Source organism: Uranotaenia lowii, chromosome 2, assembly GCF_029784155.1.
Source record: "Uranotaenia lowii strain MFRU-FL chromosome 2, ASM2978415v1, whole genome shotgun sequence".
In the NCBI taxonomy this organism is placed as follows: domain Eukaryota; kingdom Metazoa; phylum Arthropoda; class Insecta; order Diptera; family Culicidae; genus Uranotaenia; species Uranotaenia lowii.
The window spans coordinates 363,901,187-363,928,395 of record NC_073692.1 but is presented as its reverse complement, the minus strand read 5'-3'; the positions used below and the strand labels follow the sequence as shown (position 1 = coordinate 363,928,395).

At 40.4% G+C, this 27,209-nt stretch overlaps 2 protein-coding genes across 4 annotated transcripts; one reads left to right on the top strand and one right to left on the bottom strand.

The window, feature by feature from the left end:
- Positions 1 to 199: 199 nt before the first annotated feature.
- On the top strand, positions 200 to 14,268 carry LOC129749409 (ATP-dependent RNA helicase DDX42). Its single transcript, XM_055744384.1, has 4 exons — positions 200 to 627; positions 11,729 to 11,810; positions 11,950 to 12,152; positions 12,208 to 14,268. Exons 1-4 carry the CDS (start codon positions 323 to 325, stop codon positions 14,048 to 14,050), a joined length of 2,433 nt encoding a protein of 810 aa, XP_055600359.1. The 5' UTR covers positions 200 to 322; the 3' UTR covers positions 14,051 to 14,268.
- Positions 14,269 to 14,459: 191 nt separating this feature from the next.
- LOC129749408 (telomere-associated protein RIF1) lies at positions 14,460 to 24,653 on the bottom strand. 3 transcript variants are annotated; one of them, XM_055744382.1, is made up of 5 exons: positions 24,159 to 24,653; positions 21,402 to 22,261; positions 19,333 to 19,729; positions 19,093 to 19,268; positions 14,460 to 19,030 (listed from the first exon to the last, which is right to left on the bottom strand). In XM_055744382.1, the coding sequence occupies exons 2-5, from the start codon at positions 22,220 to 22,222 to the stop codon at positions 14,965 to 14,967; spliced, it is 5,460 nt and encodes a 1,819-aa protein (XP_055600357.1). In that variant the 5' UTR covers positions 22,223 to 22,261; positions 24,159 to 24,653; the 3' UTR covers positions 14,460 to 14,964. The 3 variants fall into 3 exon arrangements, with proteins under 3 accessions (XP_055600357.1, XP_055600355.1, XP_055600358.1); XM_055744380.1 differs by lacking the exon at positions 24,159 to 24,653 and adding an exon at positions 22,517 to 22,908; XM_055744383.1 differs by lacking the exon at positions 24,159 to 24,653 and adding an exon at positions 22,326 to 22,424.
- Between the last annotated feature and the right edge of the window lie 2,556 nt (positions 24,654 to 27,209).

Here is a 27,209-nt window from a genome sequence, read left to right as displayed (position 1 = left end):
CCGATTCCATCAATCTTTTAGAAGTTTTATTTTGAAATGAAAATAAAATCATCAATCTTTGTGATTTTGTTTTGATATTTATGACTGTGGTTTTTAAAGTAAAAAATGGCCGACAATTCAAATTCGAAAAGTGATGCTGGCAGCACTTCCATTTTCTAGCAGTTTTCGTCTGTTTTCTCCCGCTGTCAGAACGGTGAAAATCCCAAAACCTCTCGAGCGTTTATTGATTTTGTGCGGAAAATTTTCGCTTTTTATCGTTAAAAGTGGTGCTTCAGAACAAAACTAGCCCGCAAAAAGTAGTGCAAAGTGTGGCCAAAGTGCGATGAGCGGAAATCGAGGAAATTTCAGCTTTTCGATGCGCCGTCCCGGGCAACTGGCAGGTGCAATGACCGGACGGCCGCAGCAGCCACAACAGCAGAAAAGTTTTTCCCTGAATGCTGTTCCACCGCCCAGTTCCCTGAATGCTGGTCGCGGTGGCCACTCCAAACCGTACAGCAATCAGTACCAGCACCATCAGCAGGCCGGAGTTTCCAAGCACGGATACCACACGATGGAGGCGATTGCTGCCTTCTCTAATCCCGCATCCCAATACAGCCTGGGCAAGCGACGTGGGCGTACCGAGGATGAGTAAGAACTTTTTATTCAAAAACAAAATTTAAATTCAAATTCTAGAGTTTTTTTTGATTAAGTCGTATGAACCACATGTCTTGTTTCGAGAAAATTGATTTTGAAGTTTTGTAACACATTTTCAATTCTAGTATTTTAAATATAGATCAGAAATGTCCAACAAATGTATAAACGTTTCAAAAATAGATAAGAAATGTTCTAGTGTATTCGATATAGGCCTAAACTTAGTAGTTTTTTTTTTTTTTTTTTTTTTTTTCTTTAATTACTTAGATATTTATTTGATGAAGATAACATTTCAGAGAAAACCTTAACGAACTTGCGTTCCTCTAAAAGGTTCCTATTTAAGTTAACAAAGATTAGATTTTAGTATAATTTAGCTTACATTACATTACATTAGCCGCTCTAGATTATTTCTGAAGAATTTTTTTACACGGGCTTTGAATATGGGTACGCTTTCACTATTCCTTATGTCTCTACTCAGACGATTGTACAAAGTTGGGCCTGTTGTGGCTAATCTTCTTTCTCCAACTCTTGTAGAAGAATTTTCAACAAATAACCTATCAATAAACCTGGTGTTGTGGTTATGTGTTACATGTTGTACATTAAAATTGTGGTGGATGTTTTTAGTTTTTACAATTCGGTGCATAATGATTAACGTTTGCAAGTCTCTCAAGCAGCTTATTGGTAGGATATTATGACCTGACAGTTTATATAATTCTAAGCTACACACTACCAAAAAAATCTGTAAAATTACATCACATATGATGTAAATAAAAAGAAGCATCATATATGACGGAATATTCAGTGCTAGTTGGAAATTACACGCCAGTAAAATTTTGCAACGTGTAAAATAAAAAATGATGTAAAATTTAGCAACGTGTAAAATAAAAAATGATGTAAATTATAAAATCACTGAATGTTGGAAGAAAAACTTTCCAATTGGAATTTGTTTTGTTTTATTTATTGTTAATATGATTCAATACTGGAATTTTCACGTCTCTTAATAAAAATGAAACTCATCTATAATTAATATGATTCATTTTATTAAGCGGCAAAATTTTTTTCAACACACATTATATTTTATTTCTTTTATTTTTTCCGCGAAGTACCGGATCCAATGTTGAACACCGTGGATCCGCTTCCAGAACCGCATCCCTGTTTTTCGGATATCTCCGGGAACCATCAACACCGATTAACTTACTCGCGCGCGGGGAAAATACTTTGGCGCACGACTTGACTTAACAGTTTTTGTCACATTTGTCTGGTCTTGTTCTTCACAGTTTATAATTTTACATGACATTATCACGTTCAGTGTATTGGAATATTTCATGTCGTGTAATTTTGAGAAATTTCCAATTCAGTGTTGTTGAGAATTTCGTGTGACCAAAAAAAATTGTAAAATTACATCACATATGATGGAACGAAAAAGAAGCATCGCATATGATGGAATTTTCAGTGCGAGTTGAATATTACACGTCTGCAATCTTCAACAGACGTGTAAAATTTGGAAGACATGTAAAATATTAAGACGTGTAATATTTAATTCGCACTGAAAATTCCGTCGTATGTGATGCTTCTTTTTATTTACATCATATGTGATGTAAATTTACATCAAATAATCGCGTTCCGTGTCAAATAATATTTGTGTCATTAGAATTCAGTGCTTCAGGATTCAACTGTTTTTATTTTGTAAATTTACATCAATAAATCGCGTTCCATGTCATGTAATAATAAAGGTTTTCAATTTCAGTGTCGTTAAGGATTCAGATTTTTTTTCTGTGTAGGGTACATGAGAGGAAGTTTAAATATAGATTTTAAACATCTGTTCTGTTGGACCTTCAATATCGATAGATTGGATACATTTGTGTGTCCCCAGGCACTTATAGCGTACGTATATCTACTGTGTACAAAACTATTATATAGTTTCAGTAAGACATGTCTTGGCATGAAATATGAAAATTTACGAATGATTCCACAGATAGGAGCACAGTTTTTTATAAGGTTAGATATATGAAGCTTCCAGGATAAACGGTTATCCAAGTGAACACCTAAATATTTAAAGTTGGAGACTTCTTCTATTTCATTTTGCTTGTGGATCAAAGGTGGATGGGGAGGCAGTTTAGTTTTAATTCCCCGAAAAACTATAAACTTAGTTTTAGCAGTGTTTAGTGTTAACAAATTATTTTGGAGGTATTTGTCTACAATGTCAAGGTCTTTCTTCATTTCACTGATTGTTGTTTGTACGTCCTTATTCGAGTATTCCAATACCGTGTCATCCGCAAATAGTTTTGGGAAACCACACAGAGGAAGTTTTGGTAAATCATTCACGTAAATGAGGAAGAGTAATGGGCCTAAATTGCTCCCTTGAGGCACGCCTACAGTTATCGGGGATTGAGAACTAAGAGTGTTTTTAATCTTAACAACTTGTTGTCGATTGTGAAGATAACTCCGCATAAAATCGTTGACTACGCCTCTTATTCCGTATGCTTCTAATTTCGCCAGTAACAAAGTGTGATCTATTGTGTCAAACGCCTTAGATAGATCCAAAAACAATGCCGCAGGTATTTCCTTTTTCCTGTCTAAGTTGTGTGACACACTGTTCACTAATTCTAGAACAGCTATCTCTGTAGAACCACCTTTTCGAAATCCATGTTGATACTCATACAGGAAGCCTTCACCTTCGAGAAATTCCACCAGTCTTGTTGCAATAAGTTTTTCAAAGATCCTACTGAAGGCCGACAATACAGAGATAGGTCGATAGCTAGTAATATCTTTGGGATCGCCAGATTTGAACACAGGACTAACGACAGCAAGTTTCAAGCATTCAGGATACTGACCTATACAAAGACTATCGTTGAAAGTCGAAGTTAGAATAGGAGCTAGCTCTCTGTGGTGAGTTTTAAGTGCTGAAACGGGGAAGCAGTCTACTCCAGGAACTTTTGTAGAATCTAATTTGGATATGACCGTTATCACTTCTTCAACTGTAGTTGGCCTAAGAAATATGGAATTCCTGCTACGCTCAATTGTGCCATATTCATTGATATTCCCTGATGTGTGGTGTTGATTGGCAAGATGCTGTCCGATTGAGGTGAAGAAGTCATTAAAAGCGTTAGCCACGACTAGCGGGTTACTCACAGATTGTCCTTGTATGTTCAATACCAGATCATCAGATTTGATTTTTTTACCAATTAAGTCATTTATGCGTTTCCATAGAATTTTCGTGTTGGATGTATTCAGCAATTGTTCATGGTAATCTAGTTTTGCCTTTCGTTTGGCACACTGTAGTTGTTTATTTATCTGCTTAACTTGCTCAGTAGCATTGTGGTCGCTAGGATTACGTCTCCACCTACTTAGGATCTTATCTCTTGATTTTGTGAGGCGCCATACCTCTAAAGTCATCCAAGGACATGTTTTTTTCATTTTAACTGTGACTGTCGAAGTGCTGGTATGAGTTTCTAGAAGTTGCTGATAGTGTTCTGTTATCGAGTGTAATGTGGCGTTAGGATCTCGATTCTGTGAGTCAAGGGTTCTGAGAAAGTCAACAAAGTCTCTAGACACTTGTTCCCAATTGGTACGCCGATGTGATAACACTGTGACTTTTCGTACAGGTCTTTTATTGCTGTATGTAGTGAGAACTGGCCTGTGGTCGCTGAGATCGCATTCAAATGTGCAATTAGTAATAGCATTTAGATCGCTAAATCGCACTACGCAGTGATCAAGCAGATTATTGCTAGAAGGTCTAGTGATCACGCTATTAGCAACAGAGAGGCCGAAACAATTTAAGAGACTCTGGTATTGTAGGACTGCTTGGTCGTTTATTCTGTTGATTGGGACATTGAGATCACCCAAAATAAAAATGGGTTTACTGGAATCTGCTTCCGAGAGAATCTGTTCTAGTTGGTTAAGCAGTCTAGACAGATTATAGTCTGGAGGCCTATAGATTCCGTGAACAGTCATTGGTTTTCCATTCAGTATCATATCAATTCCGATATGATGATATCCTTCATCTTGAGTGTTTCTTTTTATATTGAACTTAACTCCATCTCTTACGTATACAGCAAGACCACCACCATGACCACAACGAGAAGAAAAAACGGCTTTATAACCCGGTAAGTTATAGAAAGCAGTGTTCTTTTTCTTTAGCCAGGTTTCGCTTATTACAACGATATCGATATTTGTTTGCAAACTGTCTAGGAAGATTTTAAATGAATCGAACTTTTCTACATTATTCATCCCACGAATATTCAGCTGTAGCAATTTAGTTTTCATGTGAAGATTGATGGGTAAAATATCATCTACAGATTCGCAGAAGATATTTGTACTAACATTTGTCAGCGATTCATCGGCCATATGGAGTTGTGTCTAGGACGCACTACTTAGCGATCTTATTGCTTTAAAATATTCTTCATATCAGAATGAGATCGAATTGCTATTGGTTTGGAATTTGGAGTCCTTCTTAAAAGTATATTTCCATCAGCACCTGGCCAGATGTAAGCAATATTAAGCTGTTTTTGCTTGCATCGCAATTCTTGGAGGAGTCCATAAATGAAAGGAGTTATTTCACTTCGAACAGAAACGTTAGATTGACAGAGTTGAGATTCTGAGGTAGCTATCTTAAGTTCACTCACGTGAAGACGACCATATCTACGTTTGTCCTCAAGAACCTTCAATTTAGTAGACGGATTTCTTAGAACAACACGAATAGGTGGTATGTTTTTTGTCGAAGCGTTAGATTTAAATCTCTCACATGAGACTATAGAGTCTCCAGGGATACTACATCTGAACGCAGATAGAGTTTTTCTAACAACTTCTGGTAATATCTCATTGCGTACTTCAGGGATACCCGTTATAATTAAGTTGCGAGCAACGGAAGCTTTATCCTGGTTATTAATTGAGGATTCCAAAGACTGAAGTCGTTCCTCCAGAGATTTTGAATAGTCGATTGAATCATTAAGGGTTTTTTTCAAACAAGTATTTTCCCTTTTAAGTTCACGTATTTCATCAGCCAGAACCTGCAGTTTAGTAAGCGTTTTGTCTACCATAGTTGACATAAAATCCTGGCTTCGGATTATTTGATCAGTTATTTCATCGAACTTGCGACTCATCTTCGATAGAATTTTTTGGTTAACATTATCATCCGTCATGATGGCAACAAGGAATTCAAATATATGATTTTAACAAATGGCGTCCAGATGGCACTGTGATCACCAAAACGTTAGATGTTATAAAACTGACATGCAGATGGCGCTATGATCACCAAGATTTGATTGACGTCTGTCAAGGACTATTTGTTTTGCTGAATAACTTGCAACAATAGAGCGTGTTCTCACCTTATGGCTGGCAGCAAAATTTCTAATCAGTGCGATGTCGGAATCGGGTTGATCTCTCTTTTGGCTATGTTGGGTAGATATCGGGCTATCCTTATCGCTTCGGGATGTAGCTATTCAATGGGACGTATCGGTGTAGTCGATGGAGCAGGGGGTGGCGGATCAAATGAAAACAAACGAGCAATGTATGTTTTTATTTGGCAGCAGAATCGAGATTTCCAGAGTCATTCGACACTTTAGCAGGATTTACAACAACAGCAGCAGCAGATTAGGCGTAAATTTGGCGCGCAAAGGCAGCAACAGCAGGTTGGTCGATCGGGTATCAGCGGAGGTTGGTGGGCTTTAGGTGAAGTGGGATAGCAGTAGGCGGGGCGGGGTGGCGGGCGCGCTATATCGACCACTGTCTAGCCAGAGCAAATGTAAACTTAGCTTTTTTACATACCATCCAAACCAACGAAGATATCACGATGTTCGAGAAAACAAGCACTTACAACCTTTTGCATTATGTGCTTGGTGTTAACGTCGTTTTGTTAAACTATACATTTAAGCCTAAAACATGATTTCTTCCGTCTCATACTTCATTGATGGCTGCTAACTGATTCAACTGTTAGCTTTCTAACATAATATGTCCCTTCTGTACAGGGGCGCAATAATTGGCATGTCATTTCGGGAACTCTTTATGTGGCAGTGTTTGGCAATCCTTAAAACAAGAATTAAAGGAGGAGGACTTACCTATGAATCTCTGGAGCATTGTCAGGACTTCCGTTGGGTGATACGCGCTCTACAGAATGACACGGCAGGTTTGGAACGGGCCCTGTCCAAGTAAGAACCTATACTCCAGTGAAATATTTTCCTTTTAACCACTGCAGCAGCCTGGAATTAACGGTTTGTGGTTATTTTAATCGATTTTCTGTTTGCATGGAACTCTTACAAGCAATTTCCGTCGAAAAAACTAAACACTACTATACTTTGCACCACATTTTCGTTTAAAATGCGAAAGGTCGCTTAAACCGAACTGCCGAACTGTTGTTTTGCGACTTTTTGCATGCACGCCAATTTAGTGCGATGCAAATAGTCGTTACACTGAAAATCGAAAATACCCAAACTTGAGAACTGCCACCCGCCAAACCTAAGTTCAAGATTGACAACTTAAGTTTGTGAAAAAATCACAGCTTGCCAATAAGCCAAACTTGTCCTTCAAGCGAAGAACTGTTTTTTTGGGGGTTTTTTGTTGTAAGCGCATCTGATTCTGTTACCTCCATCCTGGCAGATTTAGGTTTGGGGGGAAAGTTCAAAGCGAAGAACTGTTTTTTTTGGGGGATAACTTTTATTCCCGCTTCATTCGCAGAAAGTCTCACTTATACGATGATGTAGCTGCCTCTCACAACAACTCTCCGGTGGTCGAGCGGTTAGCATCCTGAGATGGTAATCGCAAAGCCATTGCATCAGGTATGGGTGTGATTCCTGTACCTGGCGAAATTTTTTTTTAATTTTGATTTCCATTTTATTGTGGTATCAGATTTTGGGGGATGAGTTCTCCTTTAAGAGCTTAACTTTGTGCTATGCCACCAATAGCCAAACCTGTAGGGAGGGAGTTTCATTCGGGTTGGCGGGGAAAGTTCTCAAGTTTGGGTATTTTCGAGGTTCAGTGTAAAACCAAATTACACTTGAAAATGAGAAAGTCTTTATACGTCTTAAATTCAAATCATGCTCTAAATTTTATTTTTTGATCAAATGACACCAAATTTTTACCAAATGTAGAATACATGTATTTCAATCGTTTGCACTAAATAACTCAATTTTGTTTATGTTGGTTCATACGACCTAATCAAAACAAACTCTAGAATTGTTTTTTTTTTTGAAATTCTTAACAATCAGATTGCTCTTGTAACATCTTCCGTCAAACAAAATAGTCATAATAGTTCCCTTGTACCAAAATATTATTGGAGCTCAGAGCTGAATGACCTTTACAAGACCAAACAGATATGTAGACGAGCATATAATTCCCTATCAAATGAATCCAACCTTCTAGCTATGCTGAAGGCAAACGCAAAGTTCCTCCGTGCAAAAAAATTACTAATGAGAGAAAAACTTTGTGAAATAACTAAAAATATAGACACTAGAAACACGAGAGCCAACTGGAAATTGGTGAAAAATTTGAAGTATCATCACAACGCAAAATCTAAAAACAACGAAGTCCTTACTTCTACAGAAAAAACTACAGAGTTTTTGAATCATAATTTTGGTTCTTCACAATTAAATCCAGAACCAGTTGAACCAGGTGTTCAAATGAATGAACCACGTCAACTTCTTTCACTAGAACGGTGGAACAAAATATTGCAAAAGAAAAAAGCTCGATCCGCTCCGGGAACAGATAAAATGACTTATGAGATGTTACGAAGTATGGACGGGAAGGTAAAAGAAAAGATAATAAACGAGATCAATTTTCATTTCAAAAATGGTACTCTACCGGAAAATTTGAAGACAATCAAAGTGGTCCCAATACTCAAACCAGGAAAAGACCCCAGATCTCCTCAATCTTATCGACCCATATCGTGCCTGTCAACCATAACTAAAACTGCAAATACAGCTGTACTTCAACTGCTACAAAAACATGCCGAAGAAAACCACCTGCTCCCAGATCTTTCATTCGGTTTTAGATCTGGAAAGTCCACTGAAGATTGTCTGGCATTCGTCACGAACCACATCATGGACGGCAAACGGAAAAATATGATAAATGTTGGAATATTCTTTGACTTTAGCAATGCCTTCAATGCCATTGATGTTGAGAAATTACGACTAATACTTACGGAAATGGGTTTCCCAACTGATGTGAATATATGGATCAAAAACTTTCTTTGCAACAGGAAATTGACCGTTAATACAGATCAGGGCTTGGTCTCGTCAACAGTGTCAGTGGGACTACCACAAGGGGACGTTATGTCACCGACACTTTTTAACCTATATACAGCAAGATTACATAACATCGATACTGAAGAAGAGGACATAGTTACAATACAGTTTGCCGATGATTTCGTTAAACTTGTAAGAGGGCACAATATCAATGATGTAAAACGTAAAGCACAACGTGCCATTGACAGGTTTGCAAAATACAGTTCTGAAATAAACCTAAAACTCAACGCAAGTAAGACAAAAGCAATTGTTTTTACAAGAAAACCAATTGATTTAGGTTTGACTGTTATGGGGGCACAAATAGAATGTGTCCGGAATTACAAATATTTGGGGGTTCAAGTAGACCACAATCTCAGTTTTGGTTGCCACGTGAAAGAACTTAAAAGTAAGATCCAAGATCGCCAGAATATGCTAAAAATAATAGGGAGCATAAAAAAAGGAGCGAACCCAAAAGTAATGATACTCTTTCACAAAGCTTTGTATGGGAGTTATCTAGCATATGGCAGCGCCATCTATGGAAACACACCGAAAACCTACCAAGAAATATTGGCAGTGTCAAGCCGACAATGTCAGCGTATAGCCACAGGGTGTTCTAGGACCACTCCTAAAAACACCTTGGCAGCTTTGGCAAACGAAGAACCACTAACACTGAAGCGACACTATTACGCAATGAAAAAGATAACACAGCATTTTAAAAAAAATGATGCTGTTGCTGAACAGCTAAGATCACTGGAACCTGTGCAAAATTTCCAATCATCGAAGAATTACACCTTCATCGAAAAGGTATACTTAGCTAACTCGGAGATAGTGGAAAACGTCTACCAAGATTATGAAATGGACCAACTACCGATAATCGAAATTCGTCCACAAATAGAAAAAATTCCGATTAACAAAAAGAAAATGTCTCCTTCTACTATGAGACAAATCGCATTGGATCACATTAATACCGAATATCCCCTCTGGAGACAATTCTTCACTGATGCCTCTAAGTCTACAGAAGGCTGTGGTGTCGGAGTATTTGAACAAGAATCCGAAACAGCTGTTAGTTTACGCCTAGAACACCAAACTAGCATCATGACGGCAGAATTGATTGCTATCCTAATAGCTTCTAGAGAAATAACCGATAGGGAAACAGAAAACTTCTGTAGAAATGTGATACTCACCGATTCACAATCTGCTTGCCATCTGCTGATGTCATGCCAACTGGATAAAAGCTGGGATCAGCTAACGGGAGAAATCTGCTCAAATCTGTATAAGACTGGAACGGTACTCCAATGGATACCAGGGCACGTTGGCCTTTCAGGAAACGAACGCGCAGATCAACTAGCCAAGGTGGGAGTAGAATCGAACGCTATAATGATCAACAAACTGCTCTGGGTTGACGCAATCCGGAGTTACAAAAAGGAACTATTCGCAGCAACAAACCAATGGTACCGGGATATGGCTCTGCAGAACAACAAAGGCTTAAAGTTCTTCGAACTGTTCTCAAATTATCCCATTAAACCTTGGTTCTGGAATACCGATTTGGATGGTGAAGAAATTCGAATGCTTAACCGAGTCCTGGCTGGCCATGATTTTTCTGATTTCTGGTTAGCTAAAATGAAATTAATTTCAAATGAGAATTGCGATATGTGCCTAGAGAAAAATACTACCGAACACTGCCTTCTTAAATGCATAAGGTACAACCATATAAGAAACCATTTCCACTGGGAAAACTTTAACATAATACCAGAAATAACTAAGAAGGATGCTGAAATTTGCAACGTGGAGAATTTGAAACAAATTTTGAAATTTATCAAAATGGCAAAACTACGTGTGTGACATTTTATCGTCACAAAAACGTAACCGAAGAGCCGTCAAATGACAAAAACAAGACGAAATGGCGATATGAGGCACCGTTCCTCAGGCCAAAAAACCCAAAATACAACAACAACAACAACAGATTGAATTTATGATAAGGTATAAATTGTTAAGCACAACTCAAAAAAGAGAAGCCTACATATTAATTAAATTTATTTCAAACATCGTGTTGTAAGTTGTGTTGTAAGCAGCAACCAAAATAGCTAAATCTTTAAAAAAAATATCTGAGATTTGAAACTTGATACCTGGTATCTGAGACATAACATTTGAGAAAAGAGTCTTAAGATTCAAAGCCTGAAACATAAGACATTAACACGAGACCACATATTTGAGACGTGAGATCCAAGTCTCAAGACCTGAAAGTTCTGAGACTTGACACATGAAACCTGCCATAAGATCTCTGATCTTAGTCTTAAAACCTGAGATATTAGATTTGAAACTTGAGACTTTGGAAAGCTTCTTTGAGAAAATCAGAAAAAGGATGACTAGAGGCCTCACGAGGGGTGCCCATCGATTATGTTGATGGCGCGTAAACGTGAGAATGTGAGAACTACAACAATTTAACAAAAACGCGGCATAGTCATGTAAGGGCAGAAGGTGAAGCGATCGTAATCTATCTTCAAATTTGAATCGTTCACAAACCTGCTGGATTAGGGCAATGGTCACAGCGAACGAGGAAGTTTTCGTTATGGCCAAAGTCAACGGGATCTCCATGTCAGCCTGAGATATTTCCATGCTCAACTAGCGGTCACGGCAAAGGAGTGTTGGATACTGCGAAGAAGTGCGGTTGACGTAAAATGACGACCATTTTTATTCTTTTTTTATATTCAATCCAACTTTTGCACCCAAAACTAAAGGTTTTAAATTGACGGTCTTCGAAAAAGAATACTTAGCTAATTTTAAATCTACATACATTTGCATTTCACTGGATAGAAGGTCTATTTCTGCAATGACTTTAACTAAATCATCAATAACGTTCCCCAATTTCCTTCCGAATTCAGTTACTTCGACGACGACGAAGAAACGGCGCCGCAGCTGGACTACATTCCGGCACCCGGTTCGCCTTCGGCCAGTGGATCCCAAGTAAGTTGTCGTTTAGTGTCCTCCCTAGATCTCCGGTGGCGCGTAAAACGCCGCCAAATGTCCCATCACCATCAAATGCACGCTCTTTTTCCTTCCCAACTTCGACTTCGACGGTGCGGTTCTTCTGAACCATCGGTAGAATAATCGCCGGTCCAACAACAGGAACAATGCCGGTGACGACGACGACGACGATGATGACGATGATCCGCTGGATGCCTTTATGGCCGGCATCGAGGCGCAGGTTGAGCGGGAGAAAAAGAAAATTCCACAGCCTAATGTGGATCCAAAGAAGGGGGTCCGTGGCGATATCGACGACGAGGATGATGAAGAGAGTTATTATCGGTAAGCTTCTGTTCCGTTTTTTTAACATTCGAGCTTCATCACCTTATCATTTCAGCTATATGGAAGAGAATCCTCATGCGGGCTTGCAGGATGCGGATGGGTCAGATGCTGAGTTAGAGTATGACGAGGATGGCAATCCGATTCCGCCGCCGAAAAGACGCGAAATCGATCCACTTCCGCCGATCGACCATTCGGAAATTGATTACGAAAAGTTCGAGAAAAACTTCTACGAACCACACGAAGACATTAAGTCGTTGACTGCGACCCAGGTATCCGAGTTGCGTCACAAGCTGGGCGTCAAGGTGAGTGGTTTTATGCCGACCATTCCGGTGACCAGCTTTGCACATTTTGGCTTCGACGAGCAGCTCATGAAGGCCATCAGGAAATCGGAATACACGCAACCAACTCCGATTCAATCGCAGGCTATCCCTGCCGCATTGAGTGGCCGGGATCTTATTGGTATCGCAAAAACTGGTAGCGGTAAGACTGCAGCGTTCTTGTGGCCAATGTTGGTACACATTATGGACCAAAAGGAACTTGGTCCCGGGGACGGCCCTATTGGTCTTATATTGGCACCCACACGTGAGTTGTCGCTGCAGATTTACCAGGAGGCTAAAAAGTTCGGTAAAGTGTACAACATAAGCGTTTGCTGTTGCTATGGTGGTGGCTCAAAGTGGGAACAAAGTAAGGCACTGGAACAGGGGGCAGAAATTGTAGTGGCCACACCGGGCCGAATGATTGACATGATTAAGATGAAAGCGACCAACTTACGTCGGGTTACTTACCTGGTATTGGACGAAGCCGACAAAATGTTTAATATGGGTTTCGAACCGCAAGTTCGTTCGATTTGTAACCATGTGCGCCCGGATCGTCAAACTTTGCTGTTCAGTGCTACTTTTAAGAAGCGAATTGAGAGGCTGGCCCGCGATGTTCTTACCGATCCGATAAGAATCATCCACGGTGAGTTGGGCGAAGCAAACCAGGATATTTCTCAACACGTTTTCTTGTTCAACAATCCAATGCACAAGTGGAATTGGCTTTTGGCCAATATAGTGCAGCTCTTGTCCGAAGGAAGTGTGTTGATTTTCGTTACGAAAAAAGCCGATGCAGAGCAGGTGGCCAACAATCTTCGCCTGAAGGAATACGATCCGGTCCTTTTGCACGGTGATATGGATCAGTCGGATCGTAACGTTGTCATCACGAAATTCAAACGACGAGAAGTTGACATAATGGTTGCCACCGATGTAGCTGCACGTGGTCTCGATATTCCGCACATCAGAAATGTGGTAAACTACGACATTGCTCGTGACATTGATACTCACACCCATCGGATCGGAAGAACTGGTCGCGCTGGCGAAAAAGGTACGGCCTACACCTTGGTGTTGGAAAAAGATAAGGAATTCGCTGGGCATTTGGTTCGAAACTTAGAAGGGGCCAATCAGGAAGTGCCCGATGAAATAATGAAACTTGCAATGCAAAGCTCGTGGTTCCGTAACTCTCGTTTGAAGCAGCACAATAAGGCAAAGAACATAAATGTCGGTGGCGCTGGGCTAGGATTCCGTAGCAGACCTGTTCCCGCGGGACCTTTGAAAAATTTCACCCCTGAAGACGGCGCTGGCGGTAGTTCCGGTGATAAGGGACCCGGTTCTGATCGATTCAAAGCCATGCGGGACACTTTCAGAGCACAATACAACTCACAGTTCCGTGCTTCCTCAGATCGCACTTGGGAGAATACCCTCCCGGATGGGGGTACCTTCGCTAAACCCAGTATGCCCGGTTTCGTACCGGCTTCCAGTAGCGATGCGGATTGCAGCGACTCTGACAGCTCACACAGGCGACCCGATGAAGACCAACAGGGCGACGAACCAGCTCGAAAGAAGAAAAGCCGCTGGAATTAAGCAAAGCTGGCTGCAAGTCTGGCTTCCCACGCGCGAAAAGTAAGGTTGTAATCGAAATGATTTCTGTGTCTGTGCGTAATTTCATTGTCTTAAACATTTAAAATCTTTTTCTATTTGTGTCAATTGCAATGGCCCCGAGGATAACAAAAAACCAATTAAGCCCAATTGAAGTTTTAATGTTACACAAATTGCGTATGAATAATGTCTTCATAATCATACTCGGTGGGGTGTTGAATTTTTTTTTTTGAGAAAGTCCTAAATTTTAACTGTAGAAAACTCTGGAATAGAGTGATTCGGCTATCGTCACCTCTCGCGCGGCGCAGAATAAGTGTTAACGATTTTTCTGAAGCGATTCTATCAAAGGGAAATGTTTGAAGTGCGGTAAATGCTCAAAAAAGCCAAAAAAGTGTTTCAGATTAAAATATTTTTATTTAGAACTACTCTCTCTCTTTTCAGCACTCTAGAAAGATCTCTTAAAATCTATAAAAGATGTTCCATTTGTTTGTTTGTTTTATATGTCAGTTTTTGTACCTAGATTTTCTCGAACGAGAACAGAACTTAAACAATAAAAATTAACTTCCAAAATTTTGTTACTTCGAAAAGGCAAGTCTATCTCGTATCATTAATGCAAATATTGTCGCACACCACGATCACTTGCTCTCACTGGACATTGACCGCCGGATCCACGATGCGGCAATATGATGTTCAAGGATCCACATACACAGTGATACTATTATGTCAAATTACTAATCAAGCAAGTAATTTGACTTTCCGCTGAAAAATGTGCACAACTTTTCGCTTTGTTAAAATATTATATTGTTTGCAGACTGTCAAACATCATTTAACTTCTAAAAAATCTCTTACAATCTACGCTTAACACCGAAAGAAAAAAACACTTCTTATGAAAATAAGTCTCACGAGCTCGTCTCGCCTTTCGTTCGGCTGAAGTATTCCTCTAGCAGTTCCATGACCTCGAACTTGCTCTTACTGTACACAAGCTTCTTGACGAAGCTCTCCCGCATCCGATCGAATTCGGACCCTCGAACGAACTTGTGCATTTCGGCCAGTTGCTCGAACATGGTCTGCAGAATCTTGATGCGTTCTTCCTGTTCCTCGAGGGTACCTCCCTCCGGGGGTATTTTGGTTAGCCGCTCGAAGATGTTCTCGACCATGGTGACCATCGAGAGGCGCTGGCAGACGGCGGCCGAACTATTTTCCTGTACCGCGTGGTCCAAGAACTCGGCCGAGTGACGATCGCACAGCTCATCCAGGACAGTGTAGCGCGTTTTGCTGTCCTTGGTCATGAGGGTGGACAGTTCCCGAGTTAGTAGGCGGGTAGTTTTCTGGTGTTCCAGGGTCTTGCCAGCTGTTAGGTAGCGTTCGAGAATATTGTCCAGGGAGTACTTTGAGATCACGTGCGATAAGATTTCGTCTTCCGTTTGGAAGCGGATGCTGTTGTCGAGTTTTTCCGCTGACGGGGACCCTAGTTTAGGAGCCGGAGAAGCAGGGATAGGGGAAGTGGGTTTCTGAGCAGGTTCTTCGATTGCCGGTTTGGGTGAAATTTTCCGTGGTGAGGTTCGTTTCGGGAGCTCAGTAACCGTGTCAGTGGTTTCAGTAGGTTTCTCCGTTGGAATGAGAACTTTGACTGGGGTAGGTTCCGGACACTCCTTCATTTCAACATCTGCAACGGATTCAGTTGTAACTTGGAGGGAGCTCATGTTATCGGTCGTGTTGATCATGCCAAACTCGCCGTCAATCGAATCCGGCGAAGATGACAGTTGATCTTCTTCCTCTTTGCCAGGGGCCATGGGATCTGCGGTTCGGGTAAATTTAACCAGCTCCGAAAGACTGTCGGCTTTGCTTTTTCTTCGCAAAAGGAATTTCGCTTTGTCAGCCGGGGACATGCCAGCCATTTGGAGACAGCGATTGATGGAGGGTGATCGACATTCTTCCTCCTGGCGGATGTACTCTTTAGTGAGTGACACTGGTGGATCGTGAAAGCTGACTCGTTTGCGCTTGTTGGCGGGAGAATCAATGTCGTCGCCACTATCGTCGTGGTTTAGTTTTCTCTTTAGAATACTGGCCGCAGGAGATGCTTGCGGCGATGGCAGAACTTTTGAAAACACCAAATAGTCCTTATCCTTTTCCTTTTCCGGCAACAACGGTTTGGTTTGCTCTGGAGATTGTGATGTGGTGATGTTTCCTGTGGTCGCTAGTTTACGCATCATCAGGCTGCGTTCGCTCCCGGGCGTCGATGGTAGCAGCATTTGCTTAGGTGTGGAAGAATTCTGTGGAGATGGTCCCGAACCCGGTTTAGGAGAACCCTCATTCCTCTGATTTCGGATTAGGTTTATCAGCTGAGCTCCGCGACCACGCAATTCGATTTTGCCGGTGCTTGGACTGCGAGGAGCCATCTGGGGAGTACGTGCTTTTAAATTCGCCAGAGCTGCAGGAATCATCGGAGGAGAATTGCGTGTGCGTCGCCCAATGGGAGAGGGCATGACGGATGGTTTTTCGCGATCCATGATTCGATTAGAAGCTCTCTTTTCACCGCTACCGGTCGCTGATTCTTTATTGGGATCTGTGGAAGGGGTTGTAGAGTGGTGCCCCTTATCTTCAGATATAGGAGAAATGTTGAGAGTGCTATTCAACAGGTCTGCCTCTCTTTCAACTCCCTCTGGGGAGGAAACCAGACTACGATTAAGACTTCGGGTGAGCGGCTCCATTTGTTCGTCGAGATTACGCACGGGAGAAAGATTCGGTGATGCTAGTTCCTGTTCTTCTGGTTCAGTAGATTTTTTGGGCGATTTTGAAGCTGGTTCTGCATTTATTGGCTCCGGAACAGGACTCGTAGAACGTTTACCTGTTTTAGCAGTTTTGCTAGAAATCGGAGATTTAGGTTTCTCGATTTGAGTGATCGGTGCCGGTTCTGTATTGGGCACTGTGTCAGCTAGTGCCGTGTTCGGAACAGTGTCGACCTCGGAAATTTTCTGCTGTTGGGCGGCCGCTGCGCTTCTAGTATTTTTACTAGGCGATACACTTCCTGGTACGTTTGCTTTAACGGGTGATTTGCTACTGGTCGAAGACAGTTTAGCGATTTCTTTTTCCGCTTCGGTGTCGAAAGGAAGTGTTTCTTCGGTTGCAGCAGCCGGTGCAATTTCATCTTCTTTAGGTTTGCGAGGAGTAAATTTCCTGGCAAGCAGAGATTGAGAATTTGCTTGAGATGATTCAATGATATCTTCAACAGATTCGTTAATTGCTTTGGCTTTCATGGGAGATTTGGGTTTAGGAGCTTCGGTTGCTGGAGCTGGTTCTTTCACCGTCACGTTGTCAAAGTTCAGTGACTTACGGGGAGATGTTCTTTCGGCGGGACTTTTGGGTTTCTCCTCTGACTTTTTACGAGCAGGTGATTCTGCAGGAAGTTTTTCCACAACTTTACGGGTGTTTCGTCTGTTCTCTGAAGGAGGATGTTTTGTCACGCTACCCGGTATTCTCTTAGGATCAGCGTTCTTCCTTCTACTGGACGGCTCCAAGCTACCTGATCTACGTGTTCTGACCGATAAAGCGGCTTGTAAGTTTTTACCTTGGACCATGTCTATACGCAAAAGATCCAACTCTCGAGCTGTTTTGGACTTTCTATCATGGGGTTTCTTGTTCTCCGTGCTTGTTGTAGCAGCTCCCTGCTCAGGTTTGACTACAACTTGATTCTCCTGAACATTGCCGTTGTTGTTTTCTTTGTCCAATTTTATTGTCTCATCAGTTGCCGCACCTTGTTCCTTGGGAACCGAAGCTTCTGAAGTTCCACCGTTGGTGTTCGTGCTGGTGTCATTTCCACACATAACAATAGTGTCATGATCATTGTTAGCATCTGCTGGGATAACAATCTTGTTCGGGGTCCAGGGTTTGATCACGAAACTATCTTGTGACTGGCTTAAATCATTGTACAAAGCTGGGATGTCATCTCTCTTTTGCCGCATGCGATCCCGCTGATGTTCAGTCAGCTTATCTGGGGTGAATTTCCAAACCTTCTCAATGACCACAAAATCGCCTTCTTTCTTGACCGATTTAGGAGTCTTGGGTCCATCTTTTCCCTCGCAAACCTCGTGTAACTTTTTCAGTTCCGGAATTTTCCACTGCTTCTGCATGCTGGGTGGTAATTCTAAGAGCATATTGATGAGCATTTTGCAATTCCATTTGACCTCTTTGGGCTGAGTTTTGAGTTCAACGGTAAACTTCGTAGAAAGGAAACGTTCCACCAAAGACTTTAACAAACTTTGGATCCCCTCCATCAGTTTTTCATTCTCTCCTGATACCAGTTCGCTGACAACGTTTCTAATCGGCATGATAACCAGTAGCAGCGATTTCACTGCAAATCGTTCGATAAGTTGTCGGAACGATTCGACGCCCATGGCCACCTCCATCAGACTAGTCTGGAAAACGAGTGCCTTGCGAATCAAATCCTTGAACAATTCTAGCGTTTTCACTGGCGGATGACCGAGGTCATATTCTCCCGGGATAGTTTCTAGCACCGTGCGGAAGAAATCCAATATAACCGTTAAATTAGCATTGTATTTGGCCACCGTCATGGCTTTGATGACTTCCGACAGGGAACATGCATAACGTGTCGATTTCTGGTTTTTGACAATCATATGGTAAACTTTCTGCCAGGATTCTTTCACGTCGCCTACCTCCAAAAAGCGATCGTATTCCAGTGGGTACAGCAGGAAATTGTACACGATCGTTTGTGCATGCTCGAACTGGAACCGTTTGTTTTGGATCTGTTCCTCCAGATGACCGGCCATCACACTGTATATCTGGGTGACCATACGTCGTACCCCGTCGGATCGGGACTCGTTCAGCAGAGCTGGATCCAAATCGCACAGATACTGGAACGATTTCTGCAGCATGTCCCAGTAGCCTGTTTTGGACGATGCGTACCGTCGCAAATCGAACACGTGCGATAGGATTTTCTGCGAAGTCCTACGGGAAGATTAAGGGTAATGTTGAGATTGGTTCTGAATTTTTGAATAGGTTTAACTTACTCTTCTGGATACGTGAGATCTGGAACAAACATCAAGGTCATGAAAGTCCGATAATTGTTCAGCAGCTGCTCTGGGCTGTCCTGCCCAATCACGACAGTAAGAAGTTTGCTTTGCACCACCAACAGTACGGTGTCATACACTAGCTCCCGCAGGATTTGATCGTTCAGTTGGGCACTCTGCAATAAACGTAGAAATAGACACTGAAATAAATTTAACTAACATAACCAGTAAAGCGCTTACCAAACTGATTAGGGCGGCAAGATTTTCACGAATCCAACCTAACATGTCGGCTCTAGGAGTGGTAACTTCCTGATCGACCATATTCATAAGGTTGCGCCACAGGCATCGGTTCAGTTCCAGGTAGTTTTTGTCCTTCATTTGTGAGAACAGCACCGTACATTCGGTGCAGGAGTTGATGATCAGTTTGGTCTTTTGCGAAAAAAGCTTGGCCGAGATGATATGCTCGGCTGCTGCTGCTGATGGGGGATTGAAGCTTATGAGACCGTTTTTGTCTGGGTCCTGACTATCGCTGGTTCCACCGATACCGGTTCCGGCTAGCAATGTTTCGGTGATTTTCGGAGCCGGACCTAGCATGTGGATCAGGGCCAGGGCGGAAAGTTGTTTGATGTTGTCGTAGCTGCAAAAAAAAATTATAAGATATAGCAAAATGATTAGTCATGACCATTCTAATAGGAGACTGGTCATCCACAGTAGGGGACACAATACACATCCTTATTTTATTGATGAAGATGAATTATGAATGTCTTTTGCACTCTGTTAACTAATTCTAGTAAAGGGCTCTATTCAGATTAGCCGGGCAAGCGCTCGCTAACATAAAACAAAATGGGATCTCTAGGATGCAGTATTTTTTCCGTACTTTCCCTCGTGAAGGAGAACTGGAAAAAATTGTACAGTGGAAGGACCAGCCAATGTGGAGTCCCTGTAAAGGCCTTGATTTAGGGGCTACTCTAGACTGGACTTATCTATAGGTGGATAATGGGGAGGGCAGTTGTGTAGTTGTGCTGGTTGTGTTAACGATTGCGATTGCTAAGAATCGAATACCTTTTTTGCTTCCTCAGGCTATCAAATACCTTTTGGGCTTATCAGTACTCTAGCTCAATATGGGCCACAAGAAGGGACTAAAATTGTTGAAAGAATCTCTGTTATCGTAATTAGAAGCTTTTCGAAACAGAACAGATGAAAATTAATGTCGAAAAACATGCGAAGAATTTTGTTGCTGTCTTCGAATGGGATCCGTGCAACAAACTTCCAAATATTAGTCCCATTATCGTAGGAAGAAATGATGAAAACAACACGGGAATTGAAAATGCGAGGGAAAGTACCTCCCTTCGTTCAGAGGAACATCGACACTCGACATGATAAGTATGAATTTAATTTTATATGTTCATTAGGCTGGAACAAATATCAATTTCTTCTTTTGTCACCCTCCCCCCTCCCCCCCCCCCCCTTCAAAATTTTCAAAAACCCGAAGGGGCAAAAAATAAAGTGTGAAATATTTTATATAAATTTCGATAAAAATTCAAGTAAGTATCTGAAAGATTACAAGACCAAAAAACTAAATTTTGTAAGATAAGAGTTATTTCACCTTTTGTATTCTTGATTTTATTGAATTTTTCGATAAAAAATTACTTGATTTGTAGGTTTTGTGCAATGTTATAGTGTGCAATTTTGTTGCATACAAAATTTCGTGCAATTTATTCCAATTTATTTGTTTTTCGCGTTATTTTTTATTGTCCACCCCCTACCCCCCTCGCGATGTTCCAACTCCGAGTGACAAAAGAAGGATTTGAAATTTGTTTCAGCCTTATTGATGTCGGAAAAAATCAAAACTTCAGTTGATTTTCAATTTTTTTTTCTTAGCATGCCGGCTGACAAAAAGAGTGAGGAAAACGACTGGATACGAAACGAAAAACCTCCGGAAGCTACAGAACGAGAAGATCGAGAAGGATATTTTTTTCGCATTTTTCTGACATTAATTTTCATCTGCACTGTTTCCAAAAGTTTTAAATTACAATAAAAACATTTATTTCAACACTTCATCTTCGCTGACTGAATGTATGAGTTAATACCCCTCAAAGGGTCTAATTAGAAAAGGTAAAACAACACAACCTGGAAATATAGACTGGCCCTGATTGATGATCCTGTTTAGACTAAATTCATCGATAGGTGAATACTGGAAAAGTCAGTACTAGCGGTTGTTAACATCAGGCGAAATAAACCCCCACAATCTTTAGGACAACACATTTACTTAAACTGCAAAATCCACATTATAAATTACAGCTACTTACATTTTCCCAGGGGCTCCGAATTCCTGGTAGCTGTTATCGAAGTAATAGCACAGTGGAGTTTTGAACGAAGGCCCAAAACAGAAGTAGATGAACGGCTCGAACACGTTCTCCGCGAAAACATCCAGCTGTGGTTGCAGCTTGTTGATCAAAAACCACCAGATTTCGAACTTTTTCAGCGCGATCACCTCCGTCTTAGATTTGGAACTTTTCAGTGGGATACAGATCAGCTTGATGCGCTTCGGGATGTTGATTTGCTGATATTTGGCAAAAATTTCCACCAACAAGCGCCAACAGTCGAAAGATTGTTCCCGGACCAGCAGTTCCGCGGATCGGAAGCCATTTTCCACGATGGCCAAGAACACGTTTATGATAAGGGCACCTTGGCAGATCTCTTTGTCCAAAATACGCACCAGCACCGACCACTTGCGGTGCCATTCGGGATCGTTGCGGCCGCGTGCTTGCTTAAGCAAATTAGCGTAATTGTTACTGATTTGACTCTTCAGAGCCGGCCATGCCGGAGAGTCCAGGTACAGGGTTTGCTCCAGATGCGGAACGATGGCTTCGGAGGCCCTCAAGGCCAGGTCCCGGGTTAAGGCATTCTCCCAATCAAACAGCAATCGTAGGATTTCGTTCAACCAGAAGTTCAACTGGTCGTCGTCAAGTTTAGGTTTCTCGGCCACGGGCACCGCATGTTTCTGGCAGGCTTTGACCAGCGTCTCGAGGATCTTGTCTATCTGTGATCGATTGCCCGACTGCAGCGCTTTGCGCAGCTTTTCGTATTGGTCATGGCCGGGTAGCTTAGCTCCGGTGGCCGTGGTCATCGTACCACTCCTACGTTGCACTCGTTGCTCTGCGCTTTTCTGAAACGAGAACAGAAAGCACAAAAATTAGAAAAAAAAAATGCCAAAAATAAGGTCACTGAACTGGTTGCTTAAGCTCAACTTTTTACACATCAATCGAACGCAACCAACACCAAAATACACTTATATAACGGGATTTAAAGGGTCTCTGCAATTGGAATCGAATAAGAATTTTTCGACTGGAAAAAGGTTTTCGCGCTCGCCAAAATCAAAACAACAAATAAGTCAACATCAGAAAAGACAAGAAAACACAACCCCCTTGGTGGACGACATCTTCTTGTTGCTGCTGCTGCTGCCACCGTTTCCTCGTTTCATCCTCGCGGTCGCCAACTTGGCCACAGCAGCGGGCATCTTTTCGTTCTGCTATCCACTTTTCCCCACTAGTACGATAAATGGCTGGTGCTCGGAAGAAAAGATAAAGCTCCAGCTTTCGTTCCGCGTTTTGTTGTACCCTAATACTAGAATTATATACGTTTCACACTCCAGATTGCGCGGGTTCGGAGGCGTAATTTACTTTTTATTCTTATGATCTTTATGTTTGCTTCGTCACTTTTCTTTATTTTTTCCCTTCTTCACTAATGTACGCCATCATATAGAAAGAAAGAGGGTGTATGGGCTGGTCTGGTACAAGTGTTGAGTGTCGAGTTTGCTGTTCTCTCGCACACACCATAATGGGCAGCTTTTCCTGACTCCATTTCACAGTGAAATCGTGTGCTCACCCACTTCTACTCCTCCTCCTCCTGATATGCTGCTTCTAACATCGAGAGCATAAAACACATCAGATGGGTGGCTTTTCCTGGCCTAGCTCTCTGGCGATGTTTAATGAGGATGTATTTGGTGTTCAATAGGGTGTAAGGGCATGTGCGTTCGTAGATGGTATTTGTGCGGAAGTGCGCCAGTGTTGTCGATTTTTTGTATAAACTGCATCAAAAAGCGAGGCTTATTTTTCTGGAACTTTGCTATGGCATTTAAAGTCATGTTACAAAATTTAGGATAAGTACTTGATCCCTGGGGTGACTTGATTCCTTACCGAGTGCAACATATATCTTGAAACCGGGATGTCTAAACAAACATCAAAAGTTACTTCATTTAATGATCTAGAAAAATGTGCAAACAAGAACAAAACAACAAAGCTGTTGTTTCAAAAATAAATTCAGTATTTTTTCTAAGTTTTGGAGCATATAAACTCTGATCGTGAATGCAAATCAATAAGCCGGAATTTTGAACCACAATTATAGTATAAAAAAGTCTCCTCAACCTTACCAGTTGAGGTTATTTGTAACTGACAGACTTAATTTTAAGTTAATAAATTACAAATTACAAGATTAAAATTTTTTCAAGAAATCACTCATTCTGTTCGTAAATTGATTTTTTCTATCGATGCTGGCGTTCGTAAATTAAACAAACCGTATGCAAAAGCATTGGAAGGCGATTTGATATCTACCAAAAAAATCGATGCATCACCCAAAAAATCAGTTTACGAACACGCCGTTAGATACGAGATAGGCGAAATACAGGTACTGTAGACGCCTTAATTTATGCAACTGAGGCGAGCATTGTTATTATCAGAAGCTATGAACCAAAGATCATCATCGGTTCAATAAGGTAAACCATTTTATTGGTTAATTTGATATTTTCATCATTCAACTATAAATTCAATAGTAATTTAGATTTTTTTTATCAAATCAGAGCATTTCAAAGACCATTTTTCAAAAATCAGGACATTTTAGGCTTTCAAAAATACAGAATGGTTCCTCAATACTCGGGACAAATAAAAAAAAAATCGAACTCGTGGCACCGCTGGCATGCACACACATAAACAAATTTATCAAGGACACAAACCAGAGCGGTGCATCTGTTTAGCAAATAAACACGCATCTAAATCCATGCGACTCACCTCGAAAAAATGCTGTGGTAGAAGTGTTGGTGTCTCTTTCTGTTCGCTAGCTGCCCCAAATACCGATGCCACTCCTCTACCCTCTTGGAAGAGCAAAAGGATAATCGTGGGGACACGCGCGTTTTTCTACCGCAATTTCCCACGAAAAAAAAAAACGCGATAATCCTTTTAGGGAATCTTTTCACTTATTCACTGAATAAAAACCGATGCATTTCCCGGGATATCCACTTCAGCTGCTTTGCGGCCTAGCATAAACCGTAAATTACACAGCCAACCTCGATGGCGAGTTGCTTAAAAAAAATTTTAACTTCTAACGTAGTTCTAACAGTTCTAATCGAAAACTTTTAACACTCCCGCGAACATCAATCAACAGCGGAACTTTTTAACAACTTTTTAACGCGCGAGGCAACCGAATTAACGCGAAAAATCAACAAAATTAGAGAGCTTCCAAGGTACAGCTCTGATTCAAAACAAAATTCTCCGTGGTGGTGGCTCTTTTTCGGCGGACGGCCGTCGATTTCTGGCGCGAAGAGCGGACGCTGTCAAAATGCGAGCGCAAAACGGAGACGCAAAACTGGCAGCTGCCAGTGCTGTCAGTGCGCAGGTAATCGGGCAATGGAAGGGGTGATGCGATAGTCGACTGTGGGTCAGAGCTCAGGTCATGAAAACAAAAGTTAATTTTTGATAAAAATATTGTTTTTCTTCAAAACGAGTGTTTCATACAAATGAAAAACATCCTTCCAACTATTTTTCTAATATCGCATATGATAAGTAAGAGATTCAGTTGCTGTCTTGTCCCATTTTCGATAGTTCTGGATTGTTTTGATTCCAAGTACTGATTCAAAGCTTTAAAAAGGCAAGTGAAAACTCTAATATTTTAAAATTGGTAACCAAAGACAGTAATTAAAATAAAATCAAGAATTTAGATTTCTGGTGTCAGAATCAGCCTTCACAATAGGATTCAGATTTCAGAATTCAGATTCAGAATTAAGATTCAGAATTCAGATTCAGAATTCAGATTCAGAATTCAGATTCAAAATTCAGATTCAAAATTCAGATTCAGAATTCAGAATTCAGATTCAGAATTCAGATTCAGAATTCAGATTCAGAATTCAGATTCAAAATTCAGATTCAGAATTCAGATTCAGAATTCAGATTCAGAATTCAGATTCAGAATTCAGATTCAGAATTCAGATTCAGAATTCAGATTCAGAATTCAGATTCAGAATTCAGATTCAGAATTCAGATTCAGAATTCAGATTCAGAATTCAGATTCAGAATTCAGATTCAGAATTCAGATTCAGAATTCAGATTCAGAATTCAGATTCAGAATTCAGATTCAGAATTCAGATTCAGAATTCAGATTCAGAATTCAGATTCAGAGTTCAGATTCAGAATTCAGATTCAGAGTTCAGATTCAGAATTCAGATTCAGAATTCAGATTCAGAATTCAGATTCAGAATTCAGATTCAGAATTCAGATTCAGAATTCAGATTCAGAATTCAGATTCAGAATTCAGATTCAGAATTCAGATTCAGAATTCAGATTCAGAATTCAGAATTCAGATTCAGAATTCAGATTCAGAATTCAGATTCAGAATTCAGAATTCAGATTCAGAATTCAGATTCAGAATTCAGATTCAGAATTCAGATTCAGAATTCAGATTCAGAATTCAGATTCAGAATTCAGATTCAGAATTCAGATTCAGAATTCAGATTCAGAATTCAGATTCAGAATTCAGATTCAGAATTCAGATTCAGAATTCAGATTCAGAATTCAGATTCAGAATTCAGATTCAGAATTCAGATTCAGAATTCAGATTCAGAATTCAGATTCAGAATTCAGATTCAGAATTCAGATTCAGAATTCAGATTCAGAATTCAGATTCAGAATTCAGATTCAGAATTCAGATTCAGAATTCAGATTCAGAATTCAGATTCAGAATTCAGATTCAGAATTCAGATTCAGAATTCAGATTCAGAATTCAGATTCAGAATTCAGATTCAGAATTCAGATTCAGAATTCAGATTCAGAATTCAGATTCAGAATTCAGATTCAGAATTCAGATTCAGAATTCAGATTCAGAATTCAGATTCAGAATTCAGATTCAGAATTCAGATTCAGAATTCAGATTCAGAATTCAGATTCAGAATTCAGATTCAGAATTCAGATTCAGAATTCAGATTCAGAAATCAGAATTGTTGTTTGTAAATTTTGTCATTTTTGTCGTTTTTGTGATTTTTGACATTTTTGTCATTTTTGCCATTTTTGTCAATTTTGTTATTTTTGTCAATTTTGTTATTTTTGTCGTTTTTGTCATTTTTGTCATTTTTGTCATTTTTGTCATTTTTGTCATTTTTGTCATTTTTGTCATTTTTGTCATTTTTGTCATTTTTGTCATTTTTGTCATTTTTGTCATTTTTGTCATTTTTGTCATTTTTGTCATTTTTGTCATTTTTGTCATTTTTGTCATTTTTGTCATTTTTGTCATTTTTGTCATTTTTGTCATTTTTGTCATTTTTGTCATTTTTGTCATTTTTGTCATTTTTGTCATGTTTGTCGCTTTTATCATTTTGGGCTATGAGGGTATCAATTGAATATGTAAATTTGATGCTGAGACATTTTTGAAGTGATTGAATATGCGATTTTAAATTTTTTTTCCATCCTTTAAAAACTGTCGATATGAACAATGAAACAATCGATGTGAAATTTTTTGTCGATGATTATTTTAGAAATATTAAATTCTGGTTTATGGGGTATTACACTTCATCTAACTTAACCAGGGTGAATATATGGAGGAAGACAGTGGTGGCTCCTGAGACATTTCTCTGGAGCCACCTTTAATGCCATGAATTTGGCCAACTGTGCTCAATTTTTTCACAGCTTTTAAGGCAACTATAACACTGATCTATTCTAGGGTCTCATTCCAACAATCATCGAACCATTGAAATAAGATCCGATACTGTGAAAAATCTGGTAATTGGGATGATCTGAGCTATCATGAATTTCGGATACATCTTATGGAAAGACAAAAAAAAACAAAATCACGAT

Bases quoted from the DNA above. Each gene is read 5' to 3' on its own strand.
- LOC129749409 (XM_055744384.1), top strand. From the start codon at position 323: ATGAGCGGAAATCGAGGAAATTTCAGCTTTTCGATGCGCCGTCCCGGG. The intron at 628-11,728 runs GTAAGAACTTTT...TTCCGAATTCAG, and splicing joins CGTGGGCGTACCGAGGATGA to TTACTTCGACGACGACGAAG. The intron at 12,153-12,207 runs GTAAGCTTCTGT...TTATCATTTCAG, and splicing joins GATGAAGAGAGTTATTATCG to CTATATGGAAGAGAATCCTC.
- LOC129749408 (XM_055744380.1), bottom strand. From the start codon at position 22,612: ATGCCCGCTGCTGTGGCCAAGTTGGCGACCGCGAGGATGAAACGAGGA. The intron at 22,262-22,516 runs GTTGTGTTTTCT...TTCTCGTTTCAG, and splicing joins AGATGTCGTCCACCAAGGGG to AAAAGCGCAGAGCAACGAGT. The intron at 19,031-19,092 runs GTAAGTTAAACC...ATCTTCCCGTAG, and splicing joins GATCTCACGTATCCAGAAGA to GACTTCGCAGAAAATCCTAT.